The 19,796-nt window shown below is 41.8% G+C and overlaps 2 protein-coding genes across 2 annotated transcripts in view; one reads left to right on the top strand and one right to left on the bottom strand.

Annotated features, from left to right (window-relative positions):
* Positions 1–19,796, bottom strand: part of BRWD3 (bromodomain and WD repeat domain containing 3) — a 1,896,258-nt gene that overhangs the window by 1,564,704 nt on the left and 311,758 nt on the right. Inside the window, exon 15 of the mRNA XM_044057276.1 lies at positions 11,260–11,388. Coding sequence (XP_043913211.1) covers positions 11,260–11,388 — 129 coding nt within the window. The remainder of the gene's footprint in view (positions 1–11,259; positions 11,389–19,796) is intronic.
* On the top strand, positions 4,653–4,874 carry LOC122790135 (small integral membrane protein 4-like). Its single transcript, XM_044057716.1, has one exon. It carries the CDS (start codon positions 4,653–4,655, stop codon positions 4,872–4,874), a length of 222 nt encoding a protein of 73 aa, XP_043913651.1.

The raw sequence follows: 19,796 nt of genomic DNA, 5'->3' as shown, positions 1-19,796 counted from the left end.
TTGTTTCCTTGGTGGTCTTATATTCTTAGCCCCTCTGAGGAACTGTCTTAAGAGTGGGTGAGAGAATAAGGGTGGATCCGTGTTGAATTCTGCAGAAATGGCTGAGGCATGGATTTTAATGGAGGAGAATGAAAGTCCACTGTTCAGCAGCTCAGCTAGATACTGTAGTATTTGAGGCAAATTCAGTTTTTTAGGGTCCTGGCCTTTTTTCTCATTCCAGTGGCAAAAACGTTTCCATTTCGCGGAGTAAGCCTTTCTAGTAGATGGCCTTCTGGCCTCCAAAATGACTTCCTGCACCTCTTTGGGGAGTAGGTTCTGTTGTGGTGTTAAAGAATCTTCCATGCTGTGAGATTGAGTGTTTTCAGCTGACTGTGGAGAGTTTTGAAGTTGTGCTGAGTCAGCAGAAGAGGCATTAGAGGTAGGGGCCAGGGAGGAGCATGTGTTAGGCTCCTCAGGAGTGGGTACCAGTGTTGTCTTGGCCAGTCTGGAGCAATCAGTATCATCTTCGGTCTGTCTGCTCTTGCTTTCAAGAGCACCTTGGGCAGGAGAGGCAGAGGTGGGAAAGCGTAAACTGTCCATGCTGTCCAACTGAACGAAAGGACGTCCACTCTCCAGGCCTTTGGGTGAAAGGTCCTTGAACAAAACTTTTCCAATTGATAATTCCTGTGGGAGGCGAAGAGATCTATGTCTGACCTCCCCCACACTTGGATCATCCTTGTAAACACTTGAGGATGCAATTTCCATTCGCGTGGATCTGTCATATTTCTGCTTAGATAGTCTGCCAGTGCGTTTTCCAATCCTGGCAAATATTGTGCTTGAAGTTCGATTTGCCATTCCAGAGCCAAGTTCCAAAGTGCCATGGCTAGTCTGCACAGGGGGTATGAATGTGTCCCTCCTTGCTTGTTTATGTACCACATTACTGTGGTGTTATCTGTTCTTATCAATAATTGTCCTGGATGCAGGAAGTCCTTGAAAGCTGTAATTGCATTTATCACTGCTAGCATTTCTTTTTGATTGATGTGAAGGTGCTTTTCCTTTTGGGACCATTTGCCCTGAATGCACCTGTCTGTCATGTGCGCCCCCCATGCGTAATCTGAGGCGTCTGTTGTGATGACTTGTTTTGCTTGAGGCTTGCAGAATGGGAGACCTGTGTTTGTTTGACATGCTTGGGCCCACCATAGAAATTCCTTTTGTAAACATGGAATTATTGGTATTACTGTTTCCAAACTGTGGCTGTGTTGAGACCATAAGTTTAGGTACCATTGTAGTTTCCTCATATGCAACTTTGCACATGGGATCAAAAGAATGCAAGATGCCATGAAACCCAGAGCCTGCAGGATTTTCCTTGCAGTAAGCCTGGTACAATTTGGTAGTATTTTGAAGTACTGAGTTAGTTGCCCCTGTTTTTCTGGTGTAAGATAGGCCATCTGGGTGTTTGTGTCCAAGTTGGCACCCAGGAAAGTTATTTTCTGAGATGGTGTTAGCCTGGATTTCTCTTTGTTGATTGTGTATCCCAGAGAATTCAGTAACCGTGTTGCATAAGCCAGATGTTCCAGAAGTATGTGCTTCCTGTCCGCTTGGATCAGGCAATCGTCCAAATAAGGGTAGATTTGTATCCCTTGAAGTCTGCAGTAGGCAATTACTGATGCCAGGCATTTCGTGAATACTCTGGGTGCAGTAGATAAGCCAAAGGGCAATGCAGAGAATTGATAGTGGATTGAACCTGCAAGAAATCCGAGGTATCTTCTGCAACTTTGTCTGATTGGGACATGCAGGTATGCCTCCTTGAGGTCCAATGTTACCAGCCAAAACTCCTTGCCCAGCATGAGAAGAAGCTGCTGTAATGTGAGCATCTTGAATTTTGGTACGAGTAAGAATGTGTTTAGGATGGATAAATCCAAAATGGGTCTCCAGTCGGTTCCTTTCCTTGGTACCAGAAATAGTCTGGAATAAAAACCTTGACCTTGTTCATGAATAGGTACCTCTTGAATAGCTTTCATGGCTACGAGCTTTGAAATTTGTAGTTGTGCCTCTGCCCTTTGATTGTGTGGCAAGTTTGGCATGCCTCATTTTTGGAAGAGTGTGGAAATGAAATCTGTAGCCTCGGTTTATAACATCCAGGATCCATTTTTGTTACTTTTAAGTGTCCCGGTTTTGTTTTGCATGTGTTGTAATGTAGTGGTAATTACTGTACGTTTTCTTTGGTGTATGTTTTTTTTTCTTTTGGTGGATTTATTTATTTTCTAATTGAAATTGTCAAGACAAAGCTTCTGTTAGAATGCTGAAACTTGTTTTTCTGTCATACCCTGTCTCCTCAGAATGAGGTCGTGTTAGGTAAACGGTGTTGGGAGTAAAGTTGGAAATATTGGAGCATGGCAGGCTTTTTTCAGAAAATTTCCTCCTGGGCCTCAACTATGAATGGATAAAAATCAAAGTAAATGGACTTGCATTCAGTTTTGTAATCTAACCAGTAGTTCCACTGGGTGTTCTACACAAACCTACTTTTCCGACAGGTACCACTAAGCATATGCAATGGCAAAACAGGCTGCTTCTCAAAGCTGTACTGCCAGAAGCCCCATTGCTTGCCGCAGTTCATTTTTAAAAATAGTATTCTGTTTCTGTGGAAGCACCTACACATTTATGTACAACTTTATGGGTCTAAACCAGGATATGATGTTAACTGTGCTATGCATAGCTCTCAACTATTCAAAATATTGCAAAAAGTCCCCGACTGCATTTTCATACAGACGTGGAGCTAACAATACCGCTGAATATATAGTACATGACTTCCATGTGCACATCAAACTATCTCCATGAACTATTACCTGCACTATCACTCCATCCTTCTCTAGTCACTCTGCAGACAGTTTCAGGAATAAGCCTTTGTTCCATTGTAATCTCAGTGCTTACCTGTCCTACAACTTCTTACATTTCCTACAGAAATTAAAAGTTTACATTACGTACAGAATTATTAAAATAATGCCCCACACTTCACCCCTTTGCCCAAGAGCAACTGTGTGTACCCACATTTGTAGCTGTGTGTAACAATGTGTGAAGCACAGCTTCTAGGAGGATTATAGTGCTCATTTCTAGTTGCACATCCATAGCTACTTTTTAAACAGATCCATACCATTCACCAAATTCCTTCTCTAAATACAAAACAAAATTTACCCATACACATTCGGCTACCTCTCAAAATATTAAAAATCATGAACCTCTGTGAACAAACAGTGATAAGTATGTCCACAAAATGAAAGTACTGCAATCACCAGTTTAAAACCTAAATATACATACATCGGGAATCTGCCCTTTTCTCCACTGCAGAGTGATCTCGTTATTGGTATATTTAGTTAGGGGGGGTGTGTAGGGTTTGAAAGTTTTTTTTTTTTTTCGGCCGGCCAAGCGAATTTTTTCCCTATGAAAAAATTCACGGAAGTGGCCTTTCGCGGTTTACAGCTTTTGCTGTTTATGTGTTGAGCTTTAGGTATTCGATTACCTAAAGCTTTGATTATCTAATATAGACCCAAACCAGCAGCTTGGACATCACTGCTTTCACTAGAAAAAAAACAACACCTTGAAGCACTTAACCGACAGTCTTAATGAACATTAAGACATGACCATCAAAGGTCAGACGGCATTTCACAAAGAAAGGCAGAAAGGGAAAATAATTGTAAACCATGAAATGATTATGACAATACTACAAATGAGGAATTACAAAACCAACAATGAACAGTGGCACCCTCATTTGTATCAGATACAACATAGACTAACACAGACCTAAGTATTGGTAAAGGGCTAAAATTTGTTTCAGTCTAAGTATATTCATTCAATTAATGTGATTTTTATTTTTGTTCGTTTAGAAACATGCGGCCAGATTTCACTGCAAAGTAAAACACTGCACCATTCTAAAGCAGAACAAGGGCTGGCTATGCTCGTTTGAATGTAATCTTTGCTCCCCCATGGTGATTTTCTTAATATACCTGGGTATGGTACTTAAAATGCAGCGTCCTTTGTTGAGCTAATTACCTTAAATGACTGCAGCATTTCACTGGCCAAACTACAAGTAATTATTTACACACTCAAGTTATTATGTGAAAAAGTCAAGTGTTAAGTGACCCTTTCTACCTCAATGCTATTTTCTATTAGCATTTCTACAGTACTAGTCAGTGCAGTGTCACTTGTACTTCAATTCCAATACAAGTTTCACATTTCATGCACATCACTGTTACATGACAATAACTCCCCTTTGATGCAGTCACAATTTGTACACACTACCTCTATGCAGCTACACAAGAACTCGGCAATGCCATTTTTGCAAAAACTACAGCTGTATCCTTCTCCTATATTGGAGATGTACAGCTCAGCCAGTGTTGTACCAGGCATATCCAGCATATCATGAACAGCATTACATCTCTCTCTCTCTCTCAACACAAAAAAGGAGCCATTCGATCTCAAACTTTGCCATGCCAACGTCAGTCCAGCTTTCAGATGGAGTCACTAATTTGAATCAAGTAGTCTACATATTTTCACCTGATTCAAGTCATGAAATTCACAGTGGATTTCTGGGAAAGGGGCAAGGTATCTGTATGTTGTTGAGTTTGTGTGAGGATGTAGTGTAAACCGTGACCACGGCTTGACTGTGGAATGACAGAATGACTGCTACCAGCAGTAGAATAAAAGGGTTTTTACAAAAAGTTCCTAGCAGAAAAACATTTAGCATCTACAGATTCCTGCCTTTCTTTTTTAAGCTGGAGACAGTCATGGAGTGTTTCATGATCAACGTCCAGATTGGGCAAGAAACATTTTATGATGTGTACAGAAGAAAGTGGTCAGAGAGAAAGTGCCAAGACAAACTTGAAGGTCTGACCACTTAGCCTCCTGAATCTAAAAGCTGAACAGTATGTTGAGGGATGAACTAAATGAAAAATAAAACTGCTGTTTTATTTATACATTTTGAGTCATTTTTTAAACTGGCAACACTGGAAGCAAGCGATTGTACTAGGCACTGTTTCAGTGAATTGTCTTCTTCACCATGGTATTAACTTGTACAGTTCTATCCTTTTATACTGTTAAGAATGTATGACTGGTCACAAACTGAAGCTTCTTAATTTCATTTATAGTGGCTGCCTGTGATGTTATTTAAGGTGCCAGCGATTATTACGATGAAAGCTCCCTATGTATCTGTGCTTCTTTTAAACCTACTATGGTCTGAACCAAAGAACAAAACCAAGCAGCTGAAGTTCAAAAACTGTTGACCATCCAGTTCTATAGGTTTTGCAGCTTCTGGATGATCCTGCGAGCCAAGTGTAAAGACAAGTCATGAAATTCATCTGGACTGCAATTTCATCAATATCACTATATTTTACTTTAAAAACACAAAGCCTATGTTTCTTTTTTTTTTTTTTTGGGTTGGGGGGTTTAAAATCTAGTCATACTGCACTATTTTATCTAATGCAGTGGGACATCATTCTCCATATTTGATTTGAGAAGTCCAGAAAATAAATGGCAGGCCAAAGTGTTTCATTAATTATTTTTCTGTTATGGAAAAACTTGAAAAGTACAGTTGTGTACACTTATCATAAATGTAGATGTTAAAGTGTATTCACTGTTGCAGTCATTACATTTGGGTTATCTGCCTGCAGGTTAGCCCTCAGTCGGCCTGATTATCAAAGTCTTGGATCCTGTATCGGTTGCTGTCTCATCTTCCATGACATCAGGTAGTCAGGGGTATAAAGCATGCAGCCGACGCCATTACATGAGTTTTTCTTGCCCCAGATGTCAGGTGCCTCACAATGGGAAGCAATTATATACAAGGTTACACCTCCAACAAAAAGCAAATAGACCAGAAAGGTTTAAGCATAGCAAGCAAGAATAGAGGTATAGTCAATTAAAGTCAGGGCGCTGGAGGGAGGGTAACCAGGACTGCAACAGTGAATACACTCGAACATCTACATTTACGGTAAGTGTACACAACTGTACTATGTTCTTCATGTTTCACTGTTGCAGTCATTACATTTGGGTAGATTCCCAAAGCTAAGGAAGGGAGGAGGCAGTTAGATAGCATTAGGACCAGCTAAAAGGTCCTGCAAGACTGCAGTGGCAAAACCAGCTCTGGATTTAGAAAAAATTGGCATGACGTAATGCTTGGTGAAGGTATGTACAGAACTCCAGGTAGCAGCTTCTAGGATGGCCCTAGTACGAACACCTCTGAGAAAGGCTGTAGAGGTGGATGCAGCCCTGGTTGAATGTGGTCTTATCCCCTGTGGGGTACGTTTTCCATGATGCTTATAGCAGAAATGAATGCAATGGCCTATCCACTTAGAAATGGTTTGCTTTGAAATGGCCTTCCTCTCTGCCCCTGCAACAAATGCAACCAGCAAATGCAACCAGCAGCTGTTCAGATTTCCTGAGAGGCTTAGTTCTATCCAAGTAAAATCTAAGTTGTCTGTGCACGTCCAAAGAGTGCAGTATTTATTCCCCTTTGTTCTGCAGATTAAAAAAGAAGGTTGTCAAATGAATAGACTGATTAAGGGCTACACTGAATGCCACTTTGGTCATTAAGGAGGGATTGGTCCTGAGGGATACCCTGTCCGCATTAAAGAAGATGAAAGGCTCCACTGCCATGGCAGCCTGTAATTCATACACCCTTCTTGCTGAAGTGATGGCTAGGAGGAAGGCTGTTTTCCAAGAGAGGAATTTCAACTCTGCATTTGCAGCTGGCTCAAAGGGAGGTAGCGTGAGCTTATCCAATACAAAGTTAAGGTCTCAGGCTGGAGTAGGGGCTCTCCTGGGTGGTCTTAAGTTTTTGGCCCCTCTGAGGAATTGCTTCAGCAGTGGATGAGAGTAGAGGGGTGGTTCTGTATTATAATGAGCTGAGATGGCGGAGGCATGAATTTTGATGGAAGAAAAGGACAGGCCCTTGTGAAGTATCTCAGTTAAGTATTGAAGAATGAGTGGTAGATTGGGCACAGTTGTGTCCATCCCCTGTGTTTGGTTCCAGGAACAGAATCTCTTCCACTTTTCAGCATATGATTTTCTAGTACTAGGTCTCCTTGCCTCCAGAATGACATCCATCACTTGCTTAATGAGGGATGGTAAAGGAGAGGTCATGTAATTAGCAAGGCTGCAAGGTTCAGGGTTTGAAGCTGTGGGTGCAGAATCTGGCCCTCCTGCTGTGACAGCAGGGCAGGGGTCTGAGACAGGTGCCAGAAGTGACACTGCGCAAGAGGGGGTACACCAGTGTTGGAGTGACCAGTCTGGTACAATAAGTATTGTCCTTGGTTTGTCTTGTTTGATCTTTAGTAGTACTTTGGAGAGGAGAGGCAGAGGGGGAAAGGCATAAACCAATAGGTTTTTCCAGCTGAAAGACAGGGGTCCACTTTCCAAGCTTGTCTGTGGGGAGTCCTCATGCAGAATTTGTCCAATTGGTAGTTCTGAGGGGAGGCAAACAGGTCTATCTCTGGGCTCCCCCATTTGAATCTCAAAATGTTGAATATCTTTGGTTCCAGTTTCCACTCATGAGGGTCCATGAGATTTCCGCTTAGGTCGTCTGCCAGTGTATTTAACTTGCCTGGCAGGAATTGAGCTTGTAGATGCACTTGCTAGCTCAAGGCTGTGTTCCACAAAGCCATGGCTAGTCTGCAAAGGGGGTATGAATGGGTTCCCCACCTACTTGTTTATGTACCACATAACAGTGGTGTTGTCCGTCTTTACCAATAATTGTCCTGGAAGAATGTGATCCTTGAAGGCTGTCAGAGCATTCTGTACAGCTAACATTTCTTTTTGATTGATATGCAGGTGCATATGACTCAGGTTCCATTTGCCCTGAATGCACTGCCCTGCCAAGTGAGCCCCCCATACATAGTCTGATGCGTCTGTTAGGGTTTGGGTGGCAGGCGGTAGAGTGAATGGCAGTCCCTTGTTTTGGTGGCAGGCCTCTGCCCACCAAAGGAACTCTGTTTTTAGACAAGGTATGATAGGAAGCATTGATTCTAGGTCCTGCAAATGTTGGCACCATAGGCTTTTTAGATACCACTGCAGTTTCCTCATATGCAGTCTTGTATATGGAATTAGTAGAATTCAAGAAGCCATGAACCCCCGGGCTTGCAGTACTTTCCTTGCAGATAGCTGGGTCTTTGTGGCCAGTAGTTTGAAGAAGGCTGTCAAATGAACTTGTTTCTCTGGCGTGAGGTATGGCATCTGGGAAATTGTATTCAAGCTTGCTCCCAGGAATAAAATTTGTTGGCAAGGTACTAGATGCAATTTCTTTTCATTTATGGTGTACCCCAGAGAAGTTAGTAATTTCTTTACAAATGCCAGATGGTTTAATGGTATGTCCCGGCTTTCTGCCGGAATTAGGCAATCGTCCAGGTATAGGTATATTTGAATATTTCTTTGACTGGAGCTAGGCACTTTGTGAATACCCTGGGCGCAGTAGACAAGCCAAAGGACAGTGCAGAGAACTGATAGTCCATGTAGCCTGCTCCGAAGCGTTGGTATCTTCTGCAAGATTCCCCTTATTGGGATGTGCAGGTAGGCTTCCTTTAAAACCAGTGTTGCATACCAGGCATTTTTTATCTAGCATAGGAAGCAGCTGATGAAGAGTTAGCATTTTGAGTTTTGGGATTACCAAAAAGTTGTTTTGGGTAGACAGATTCAGTATAAGACACCAGGAATTGTCTTTTCTGGGTACCAGGAAAAGTCCTGAGTAGAAACCTTACCCCCATTCTTCTTCTGAGACAGGCTGAATAGCCCTGATGCTTCGAAGAGAGAGAACTTGCTTTTGCGCCTCTGCCCATTGGTTTGGGGGTAGGTCTGGCCAACCGTTTGGGGTTGGTAAGGAGTGGAAGCGGAATCTGTATCCTTGGGAAAATATATTTAAAACCGATTTGTCTTGGGTAATGAGTTCCCAGTTTTTGGACAAAGGGCGATCTTTCCCCCCTAAAGGAACAGTCAGTTGAGCAGGGCTTGGAAGGTTTAAAGTTAAGCCATTGTGACAGTTTACCACAGAGGAGTGTCTTACTACTTCCAGCTTTGGAAGTGGGAGCCCCCCACTGTTTAGGCCCGTGACTACCTTGGGACTGAAGCCTGGGTGCTCTGCTGGTTCTGGGTTTGGACTGAGAAGGCCTGGAAGAGGCAGGAAAGGACCAATTCTTAGAAGGCTAGTGCCTACTAAATCTGGGAGGACGTACTTGCAAGAAATCTTTAACAGTTTGCATAGATTTAGCTTTTTCCTCCATCTTTTTAAGTAATTCTTCTGCTTTGTTGCCAAAAAGGTGGTCTTGTTTTAAGGGAGCATCCAGTAATTTAGCTTTAAGATGATCTGGCAAAGATTGCTCCTTAAGCCAAGCATGCCTTCTAGGTACAGACCCAGTGACAGCAGTCCTGCAAGATGCCTCTAATGAATCAAAACCACATTGCAAAGTATGTTTTCCAACTTGTTCAGCAGAATGCATTAAATCCTGTAATTCTTTAATTTCAGCACAGTCAGGAATCAACATCATTTTCTGTTTAAGCAATCCAATAATATGCTGCTGATACTTTAACATATGAAACTGGCAGTTTAAAGCCCTAATGGCCAAAGTTGCAGAAGTGTAGACCTTCTTTCCAAATATGTCCAGGGCCCTGGAATCTCTATCAGAGGGGGGTTGGGTTTTTGGCAGTAGCAGCCTTAACGCCTTTGGGCCCCTGTGAAATGGTCTCAGGATCCGCAGTAGGATTCTTAAAGAGGAACTTGTGAGAGTCGAGAACTCTGTAATACCAGTTAGGTTTTCTCGGAGCTGGAGGTAAAGTGTCATGGGCCAGGCTAGATTCCGAAAAAGCATCATCTACAATGTCCAGTACAGGAGGCATCGCTAAAGGCCTGTGTTGAGGTAGGAATAAAAATTCCCTAAGCCTCTTTTTGGAGTCAGAGCAATCCTGGCTTTCCCAGAGGAAATGCTTCCTAAGAGTATGAAAAGTTTCACCAAAAGAGAAACCCTCTGGAGGGGAAGCAGAGGGAATGGAGTCCTCTGCATCAGAATCCTCATAGGTAGACTAGGGCAACTCCTGGTCATCAGAGAAAACAGAAATTTCAGAATCCTGATCAGAAGAATCAGAAGGAAAATCAGTTATAGGTCTCTTAGAGGGAGAAGGCTGGCTTCCCCTGATTAGAGTAATAAGGTCTTCAGCCATTCTTATTTGTTTTTTAGGCATAGGGGCCTGATCATGGGTCTGGGCATCAGTTTTCTAGGCATGGATCAAGTCTTAGGCCTTGAAGAAGAAGATGGCATCAGTTTAATATGCAAGTCAGTAGGCCTGAATACACCTTCAGAAGCTGGTGCCTGCAGAGCAGGTATGGACCCATCAGAGGTAGAGACATCCGCAGGTTCCACAGTCGAAGAAGCATCTTTCGGCATACCGGACTCCGAATGGATCTCAGTAGAGGCCTGCGAATCTGAAGTAGTGGGTATTGGGGGCTGCGAAAACACCTCACTGAGTACTGGCGACTAGCTTAGGAGAAGTGTCATCGGCAGCTTTGGACCTATGCAGTCCGTCTCTGTCTTTATCTTTGTGTTTTTTTCGGAATGTCGGTAGTCGGGTGGCTTACCAAAGCCATTTCAGGATAATTGAACCAAGTACCAAAATATTTAGATGCAAAAATTAACAGACAATGAATAGTTCGAGGTTTGAATAAGGCACAAAACCGACAGTGAGGTACGTCGTGGTCTGGGCCAAAGCAAGGAATTCAGTACAAATGAAAATCTTTGAGGTATTTGCTTTCCACAATAAAAACAATTGGTAATTTTTACTGACATCGGTTTAGATCAAGAAAAAGGTTCCCCATTGGGGTACTTAGCTTAGTTGAAGACTTCGGATCTGAAACTCGAAAACTAAAATTTCAGGAGTCGGTTGACCAGCACTTGCAAAATTGCTTCTGCTTCAGGCACTGCATGGCAAGAAAGACTGATGTAATGGTGTCGGCTGCATGTTTTATACCAGACTACCTGACGTTATGGAAGATGAGACAGCAACTGACTCAGGACCCAAGACTTTGGTAATCAGGCCGACTGAGGGCTACCTGCAGGCAGATAACCCAAATGTAATGACTGCAACAGTGAAACATGAACATCTAGTACACAATTCTCAGCCTAGGTCGCACCTGGTTGACATTGGATCATTAAGTTCTCCTCTCATCTTCATTTATTTACTGAAAGAGGCTTAGTGTTTTTTCGGTCAGTATTTAGAAAGTGTACAGCATTGTAAAAGCACAAAACTCACCTTTTCATATGGCTTACTACAACCAAACCCAAACAACAAAAGATGTCCATGTGAGTCAGTGCATGCAAAATTTTGTCCATCTGGAGAGAACTTGCAATCAAACACAGCACCATGACCTTGGCCTTCAATCTGAAATTCAAATAAAAAGGTATTTTTAACAGTCATGAAGGGGAAAAAAGCATCCTATTAACATTTACATAGCAAAGAGATACAATGATTTTATTAATTCCATATATTATGTAAACCTTTTAAAAACAGCACTGTAGGTTTGAAGACAGGACACCAATAAATTATGCACAACTCAACCATATAAAAATTGCTTCAACTCCTACAAAAATGTCGTCACAGTTTTCAAACCCCATGTCCATCCATTTTTTGGATGGGATGTCAAGGGTGGTTGCACAAAAAAAAAAAAAAGACAAGCCAACCTTTGCTACTCTAAAAAGGCACTATAGCTCTGTAAAGTACAGGTTTCAATGTTTCAGTCTTTACAATGTGAGAAAAAGCACTGCATAAATTACTATCAGTGTTCTCATTACTCCATTGTTTATTAAACACAATGGCATGTGCTTTAGAATTATCCCAAGATAAATCACCCATCCACCTTTGTAAACAGTTTGCCCTGGTGAGAGACGAAGTGGTAGTAGCCGAGAAAGCCAGATTAGACTTGCTTGTCCGTGGCTCATTCTGCAGGATTTTCCAGGCATTCTGAGGCACAAAGTCATGAAATTTCTCCATCATCCTAGGTCTATTCTCTACTCCCCTAACCAGGGGGCCCTGCAAGGTATATTTTCAGAGAAAGTTATTCAGCCGCATCCCTACTACACAACTAAACATTTTAAATGGCTTCTCTCACCTTGAACCTCTACTTTAGTAATTTCCTGGATACCAAACTCCTCACTCTTATGGGAGTGGAGCACAACAAACTTGAGAAGAAAAGTACTATGGTGTGGGGGGGTACTCACCACAACTATAGATGGCTGAATAAGAACACTGCTGCAACAACATTCCTAATACCAAAAACAACCAGAGCCAGTTGCCCATTGCCCTGGACTCGAGTTCCAGATTAACATATAAGAAATCCCTTTGTGGAGCTGGCCTACTCTCAACAATACAGATATCAACTGGAAGCTCAGATATAGTGAAGATCAGCGAAATTTAACTTCTGGAGCAGGTGCAAGAACACAGCCAAAAAGTATGCCTGAAAACCCTTTGGAAACTTTATCAAGGGGAGAAAAAAAAAAGCCTGATTTATGTTCTAACTAAAAATCAACAGCAGTACTACTAATACAATTAAAAAAAAAGACCTTTATGGCAGTAACATGAACATAAATCTATCTCAGGGATAAAATTCCAACGCCTAGCTGCCAGCAGAGAACTAAACATGGGGGGGGGGGTAAGGTGGGTGGGCACTTCACTGCAACAGTAATCCTCTAAGCATTTACTATTATGGTGAGGACCTCTGTGAGCATTTACTATTATGGTGAATACCTTCAAGACACAACTGAATTGTGCCCATTAAAACAATCACTTCTACAGCAATATACTTAATGCATGGGAGATAACTATACCAGTTTGAAAGTTATTTCAAATCCGGGAAGATTACATCAATCCTCAGAAAACAGTAATGCAGTGGTTAAAAGAAGGTGAAAGGAGGCCCACACAGTTGCCTCACAAATGCTTTGCAGAGAAACATTTTTAAAGAAAGCTGAAGCGGTGATGACCGCTCTGGTAGAAGGGTCCTCACTTGAACCTCCACTTTCCTATGACAGCCACAAAGAGGGAAAGGTAACAAGAGTGGGATAATGCTGAGCAGAAATTTTGAAAGCAGGATCGATGTTAGAGTATAGGCAAAAGGAAAGGGATAGAGGAGTACTAAGTGAAGCACCAGTTCTGGTAGAGTTTTTAGTCAAGTCTGGAACAGAAGCTGTTAAAGGGGTAGTCAGACTAGGGCAAATAAAATACTGCATGATAATTAACAACCAAACCAAATCAAAAAGTAAAAAGGTCACACAGACCAACCATTCAATAAAAATTGCCAGAAAGATCCAGCCAAGCTCAAGTCTTCACTGTGTAAAGCTCCTGTAATAGAGGCACACATGATATATGCAAATGACTCCTTAAGGACATACCAGTGTTTTCCTTTACATGGTTTCTGAATGCCCATGACTTTTTAAGTCTTTATGGGTGCATTCAGGCCAATAAAGCCAAACTCCACTATCTATGCATGTTTTTGCCTTTTTTATGATTTTAATATCGGAGAAATGTCTGACTATACTTCAGAATCACAGGGCTTAAAACAAAGCATGCTGTCCATTAACATAAGGTTGTCTACAGAATATACTAAACATCCAAAACAAAAGGTAAAAATGTCAGATACAGACTACTCAGTAAAAACTGCAAGGCAGACCCAGCCATGTTAAATAACAAATAACTACAACAATCACAGGATGCTAGAAAAGACTGGAAAGGCAATTTACAAAGGAACAATGGACAGACGTCTATATGGCTCTTCCAAGTACGCCATAAATTTCAAAAGGGTTATGGATTTTTGTTTGGAAGTGTTTGCACTGGCATTTTTACACCCCAAATAGAACACAGAATTTTTCCTCTCAGACAACAAATGCTGGGAAAGATGGATGCAACTGGGAACATGTTTTTTGTGAATGTAGTGAGTTGGCATATTTTGAAATTCCCTACAGAGTACTGTGTCAGACATGTTGGGGAAAGCAAGCGGGTATAAGAAAGGAAATACTTTTGAGCTGTGACAAGATCTGAACTGCCTACACAGCAAAGCAGTATCAAGTTTAATGCTACTGTCTGCCCAAAAAAGCAATTACTAGAAAATGCTAATCAAAATTTAAACCAACTGTAGCTGAAGTACTAAATATTATAAAGGAGATAAAAAAAATAGAGTTGAGATCTTTAAAAAAGGTAAAGAGCAAACGGCACAGAGACAAAGGGAATTTCTGGTAACATACATACAGAGCAATGTTTCAGGTAAAGCAGGAAGCGAGCAATTTTTGGAATTGAATGTATAGAGACAAAACTTATGCAATGTACAATGCATTAAAATGACAAATATTAATATGGTCAGTTTTCTTTTCTACTAATGCGTGTCTGCCTGTACCTAAAGAAAAAAATTAATAAATGTGAGCAAATGAGTGTGCATGTTGGGGGATCCTGATCTGTAAATGTCAAAGTAGCTTTGGATTGCGGATACCAAAATTACAGTTGTATCCAAATTCCTTCCTCTGGCATCAGAATATAACTTTTTTATTTTTGTTTCCTAGCCTCCATCAAGATAAGCATATCCTCAGAAAACATGTGCCTACTCAAAATGAGAGCTATATCATCCAAGTCCAAGCTACCAGCCTTACAGTTTTCATGTCATGTGTAAGAGACCCCTGGTTTTGAGTCAGGAGGTTCACACACTGAGGCAGTATACTTAGATTAGGAAAAAAAGGGGATTCTCAAATTCAAGTATATGACTTGAATCATAAACAAGAAAAGGTAGCATTATCAAGAGATAACATTTTGCACTTTACAACTTCAAAAAAGTACACTTCCGTGTTCTAGAACACTTCAAGACAAAGTCTTTTAGGAATGTAAAATAAATGAAAATTAAGCAAAACACGCAATGCTAAAGTATGAACCCATACGTGAACTGGTTTAGCAATACCCATAATTATGGGGACATAAAATGAAGTATTAGGTAAATGGATTAAAACAATTTTGTTACGGCCAATAATATTGTAGGAAGAGACTAAACAGGAGAACATGAAAATTAAGAAACTGGAAGCATTTTAGTTCATTTTGCTTTACATACAGATCAGGTGTATTTTTATCAACTGGAAGCCAAAATATGGATGACGATTAAGAGTTGATGGTATTTATTTCGGAGGGGAAGTGTGCAAAATTTACAAGTGGGATAACCTGATTCTTCCCATAGAACAAGGTGGTTCTGGTGTACTTTAAAAGTTACACATTTAAGACTAATACGTAATTTAAGCAGAAGACTATAAATCTAAGTGGAAAAAAGTGTTTCTCCCATGGCCTCTGCTGAAAATTGGCTTTGTTCCAAGTCGGACTCTCCTGGTAAACAAATGTTAAATAAAACAAAATAAAAGTGATGAAACTTTGGAGAGATAATAGAGACATGAAGACAGACTAGGATTATGGATGAATGTTCTTAAGGAGACAACCACCAGTGTAAAATTTTGAATAAAGTAGCAGAATGCAATACAATAACTAAGTCAACACAAGCATAGAGGAATGAGATGTCACTAAAAAGGATACCTACAAGTAAGAGTATAAAAAAGCAACAGGTAGCTGGAATTTACTGGAGAAAGGAAAGGAACCAAGGTGTTGGGAGCAAACTGCTCAATAGGGAAACGTAAGACTGGGATGGGGATATACAAGAGTTTGGGCTGTAGGTTAAGAAGATGCCTTCCATATCAGGGTTTACTAACAGGGCCTAGGCAGAGAGAAAAGAATAGTGGAGTGCCAAGTGAAAGATTATTCATGCTACAGATTTTAGCTAAAGCCTAGGAAATTCTGTTAAAAAAAAATAATTAGAAGGGCATACAAAATACTGCACAATCATCAAAGAATGAATTACAGTAGTTTAGAAAAAATGGGAAATTAAAACAGAAAGGCAAAGCATGCATTTTTTTTTTTTTTTTTTTTTTTATTATTTTACACATTAACCAGACAAGTCCAAAATGCGCCCTTTCAGGGGTACCAGGGAAAGTACAGTTGTGTACACTTACCATAAATGTAGATGTTAGAGTGTATTCATTGTTGCAGTCATTACATTTGGGTTATCTGCTTGCAGGTAGCCCTCAGTCGGCCTGATTAACAAAGTTTTGGGTCCCGTGTCGGTTGCTGTCCCTTCTTCCATGACGTCAGGCCGTCAGGGGTATAAAACATGCAGCCGACGCCATTACATCAATTTTTCTTACCCCATATGTCAGGTGCCCCCCTAATGGGGAGCAATTAAATAAAAAAGTACAATGATATACTTCCAACAAAAAAGCAAATACACCAAAAAGGCTTTTGAGCATAGTAAAGGAAAGTAGAGGTATAGCCAAAAAGAAGTTAGGGGGCTGGAGGGAGGGTAACCAGGACTGCAACAGTGAACACACTAGCATCTACATTTATGGTACGTGTACACAACTGTACTATGTTCTTGTTTCACTGCTGCAGTCATTACATTTGGGTAGATTCCCAAAGCTATGGATGGGAGGAGGAATTTAGATAGCATTAGGACCAGCTATAAGGCCCTGCAAGAATGCAGTGGCAAAACCAGCTCTGGATTTAGAGAAAACTGGCAAATGATAATTCTTGGTGAAAGTATGTACAGAACTCCAGGTAGCAGCTTCTAGGATGTCCCTGGTAGGGACGCCTCAGAGAGGCTGTAGAGGCAGATGCAGCCCTGGTGGAGTGAGATCTGATCCCCTGGGGGATAGGTTTTCCATGGTGCTTATAGCAGAAATAAATGCAATGGCCTATCCATTTAGAAATGGTTTAGTTTGAAACAGCCTTCCCATCTGCCCTTGCAGCAAATGCCACCAGCAGTTGTTCAGATTTCCTTTGAGGTATAGTCCTGTCCAAGTAGAATCTAAGTTGTCTGTGCACATCTAAGGAATGCAGTATCTGTTCCCCTTTGTTCTGTGGATTGGGAAAAAAAGGTTGGCAAATGAATGGACAGACACTGGATACCACCTTGGGCATGAAGGATGGATTGGTTCTGAGGGAAACCCTGTCCGCATGAAAGATGATGAAAGGCTCCACTGCCATAAGGGCCTGTAATTCAGACACCCTTCTAGCTGAAGTGATTGCTAAAAGGAAAGCTGTTTTCCAAGAAAGAAATTTTAAGTCTGAAGTAGCAGCTGGCTCGAAAGGAGTTAGAGTGAGTTTCTCCAAAACAAACTTAAGGTCCCAGGCTGGGGTTGGAGCTCTCCTGGGTGGTCTCAAATTTTTGGCCCCTCTGAGAAGCTGCTTGAGCAGTGGATGAGAGAAGAGGGGAGGTTCTGTGTTATAATGAGCTGAAATAGCTGAGGTGTGAATTTTAATGGAGGAAAAAGACAGGCCCTTGTGAAGCATCTCAGTTAAGTATTGTAAAATCTGAGGTATACTGGGTGCTGCTGTGCTCATCCTCTGAGATTGGTTCCAGGCAGAGAATCTTTTCCATTTCTCAGCATAACATTTTCTAGTACTAGGCCTCCTTGCCTCTAAAATGATACCCATTACAGGTTTACGGAGGGATAGTACAGGAGAGATTATGTAATTAGCCAGGCTGCAAGGTTCAGCGTTAGAAGCTGAGGTGCACAATCTGGTTCTCCTGCTGAGACAACAGGGAAGGAGTCGGAGGCAGGTGCCATGGGGATAACACTGACACTGCACAGAAGGGGGTACACCAGTGTTGGAGCAGCCAGTCTGGAGCAATCAAAATCAGGGTTTGTCCTGTTTGATTTATAGTAGTACTTTGGAGAACAGAGGCAGAGGGGGAAGGCATAGACTGGTAGGTTTTTCCAGATGAAGGACACAATATCCACTTTCCAGACTTGTTTGTGGGGAGTCCTCGTGCAAAATTTGTCCAATTGGTAGTTTTGGGGAGAGGCAAACAGGTCTATATCTGGGCTCCCCCATTTGCTTGTCAACATGTTGAAAATCCTTGCTTGTCAACATGTTGAAAATCCTTGGTTCCAGTTTTCACTCGTGTGGGACCATGAGGTTTCTGCTTAGTCAGTCTGCCAGTGTATTTAATTTTCCTGGCAGGAATTGAGCTTGTAGGTGCACTTGGTAGCTCAAGGCTGCATTCCACAATGCCATGGCTAGTGTGCAGAGGGGGTAAGAATGTGCACCCCCCCTGCTTGTTTATGTACCACATAACAGTGGTGTTGTCTGTCTTTACCATTAGTTGTCCTAGAAGAATGTGGTCCTTGAAGGCTGTCAGAGCATTCTGCACAGCTAACATTTCTTTTTGATTGATATGCAGGTGCATTTGACTTGGGTTCTATTTGCCCTGAATGCACTTCCCTGCCAGGTGAGCCCCCCATGCATAGTCTGATACGTCTGTTATGGTTTGGGCGGCAGGGGGTGTGTGTGAAAGGTAGTCCCTTGTTTTGGTGGCAGGCCTCTGCCCACTAAAGGAACTCTGTAGTCTTGCATATGGAATTAGAAGAATGCGGGAGGCCATGAACCCCAAGGCTTGCAGTATTTGTCTTGTGGATAGCAGGGTTTTTGTGGCCACTTGAAGTAGGTTGTGAAATGAATGTTTCTCTGGCGTGAGGTAAGCCATCTGGGAAGTTGTATTCAAGCTTGCTCCCAGGAATATCTGTTGACAGGGTACCAGGTGTGATTTCTTTTCATTTACGGTGTACCCTAGACAAGTTAGAACCCTTTGTACAAAGGCCAAATGATTCAAAAGTATGTCCTGGCTTTCTGCCTGACAATCATCCAGGTATGGGTATATATGAATATTTCTGTCTGCAAAATGCAATAACTGGAGCTGGGCACTTTGTGAATAGCCTGGGCGCAGTAGATAAGCCAAAGGGCAGTGTGTGTAGCCTGCTTTGACGTGTAGGTATCTTCTGCAAGATTCCCTGATTGGAATGTGCAGGTATGCTTCCTTTAAATCTAGTGTTGCCAACCAGGCATCCTTGCCTAGCATAGGAAGTAATTGTTGAAGAGTCAGCATCTTGAATTTTGGAATCTTGAAAAAGGTGTTTAGAGTAGACAGGTCCTGAGTAGGACGCCTTGAATTGTCTTTACTATGTACCAGGAAAAGTCTTGAGTAGAAACCTTGCCCCTTTTCCTCTTTTGGTACCAGCTGAATAGCCCCCATGCTTAAGAGAGAAAGTACTTGGTTTTTGGGCCTCTGCCCACTGATTTGGGGTGTAGGTCCGGCCACTCGCTTGGTGTTGGCAACATGTGGAAGTGAAATCTGTATCCCTGGGACACTATACTTAAAACCCATTTGTCCTGGGTAGAGAGATCCCAATTCTTTGCATGAAGAGCAATCTTTTCCCCCCAAAGGGGCAATCAGTTGATAAGTGCTTGGAAATTTTAAAAGGAAGTCACTGAGACAGTTTACCATAGTGGGGAGTCGTATTATTCCCAGATTTGGAAGTGAAGCCCCCCACTGCTTAGTTGTGTGTCCCCTGGGACTGAAACCTGGGTTTTTTGCTGTATCTGGGTTTGGCTTGAGAAGACCTGGAAGGGGCTGGAAAGGACCAATTCTAACAGGGCTAGTGCCTACTAAATCTAGAAGGCTGAACTTGTAAGAAATCTTTAACAGCTTGCATAGATTTAGCTTTATCTTCCATTTGTTTAAGAACTTCCTCAGCCTTGTTGCCAAACAGGCGGTCCTGATTTAAGGGAGCATCCAACAAGTTAGCTTTAACATGATCAGGCAAAGACTGCTCCTTCAGTCAAGCATGCCTTCTGAGCGCAGACCCAGTAACAGCAGCCCTGCAAGAGGCCTCTAATGAATCAAAACCATGTTGCAAAGTATGTTTTCCAACTTGTTC

This window comes from Protopterus annectens, chromosome 15.part0, assembly GCF_019279795.1.
Source record: "Protopterus annectens isolate FY-2018-M chromosome 15.part0, PAN1.0, whole genome shotgun sequence".
NCBI classification, from domain to species: domain Eukaryota; kingdom Metazoa; phylum Chordata; order Ceratodontiformes; family Protopteridae; genus Protopterus; species Protopterus annectens.
The sequence above is the reverse complement of the archived record's forward strand: the minus strand, read 5'-3'. Positions and strand labels throughout refer to the sequence as shown.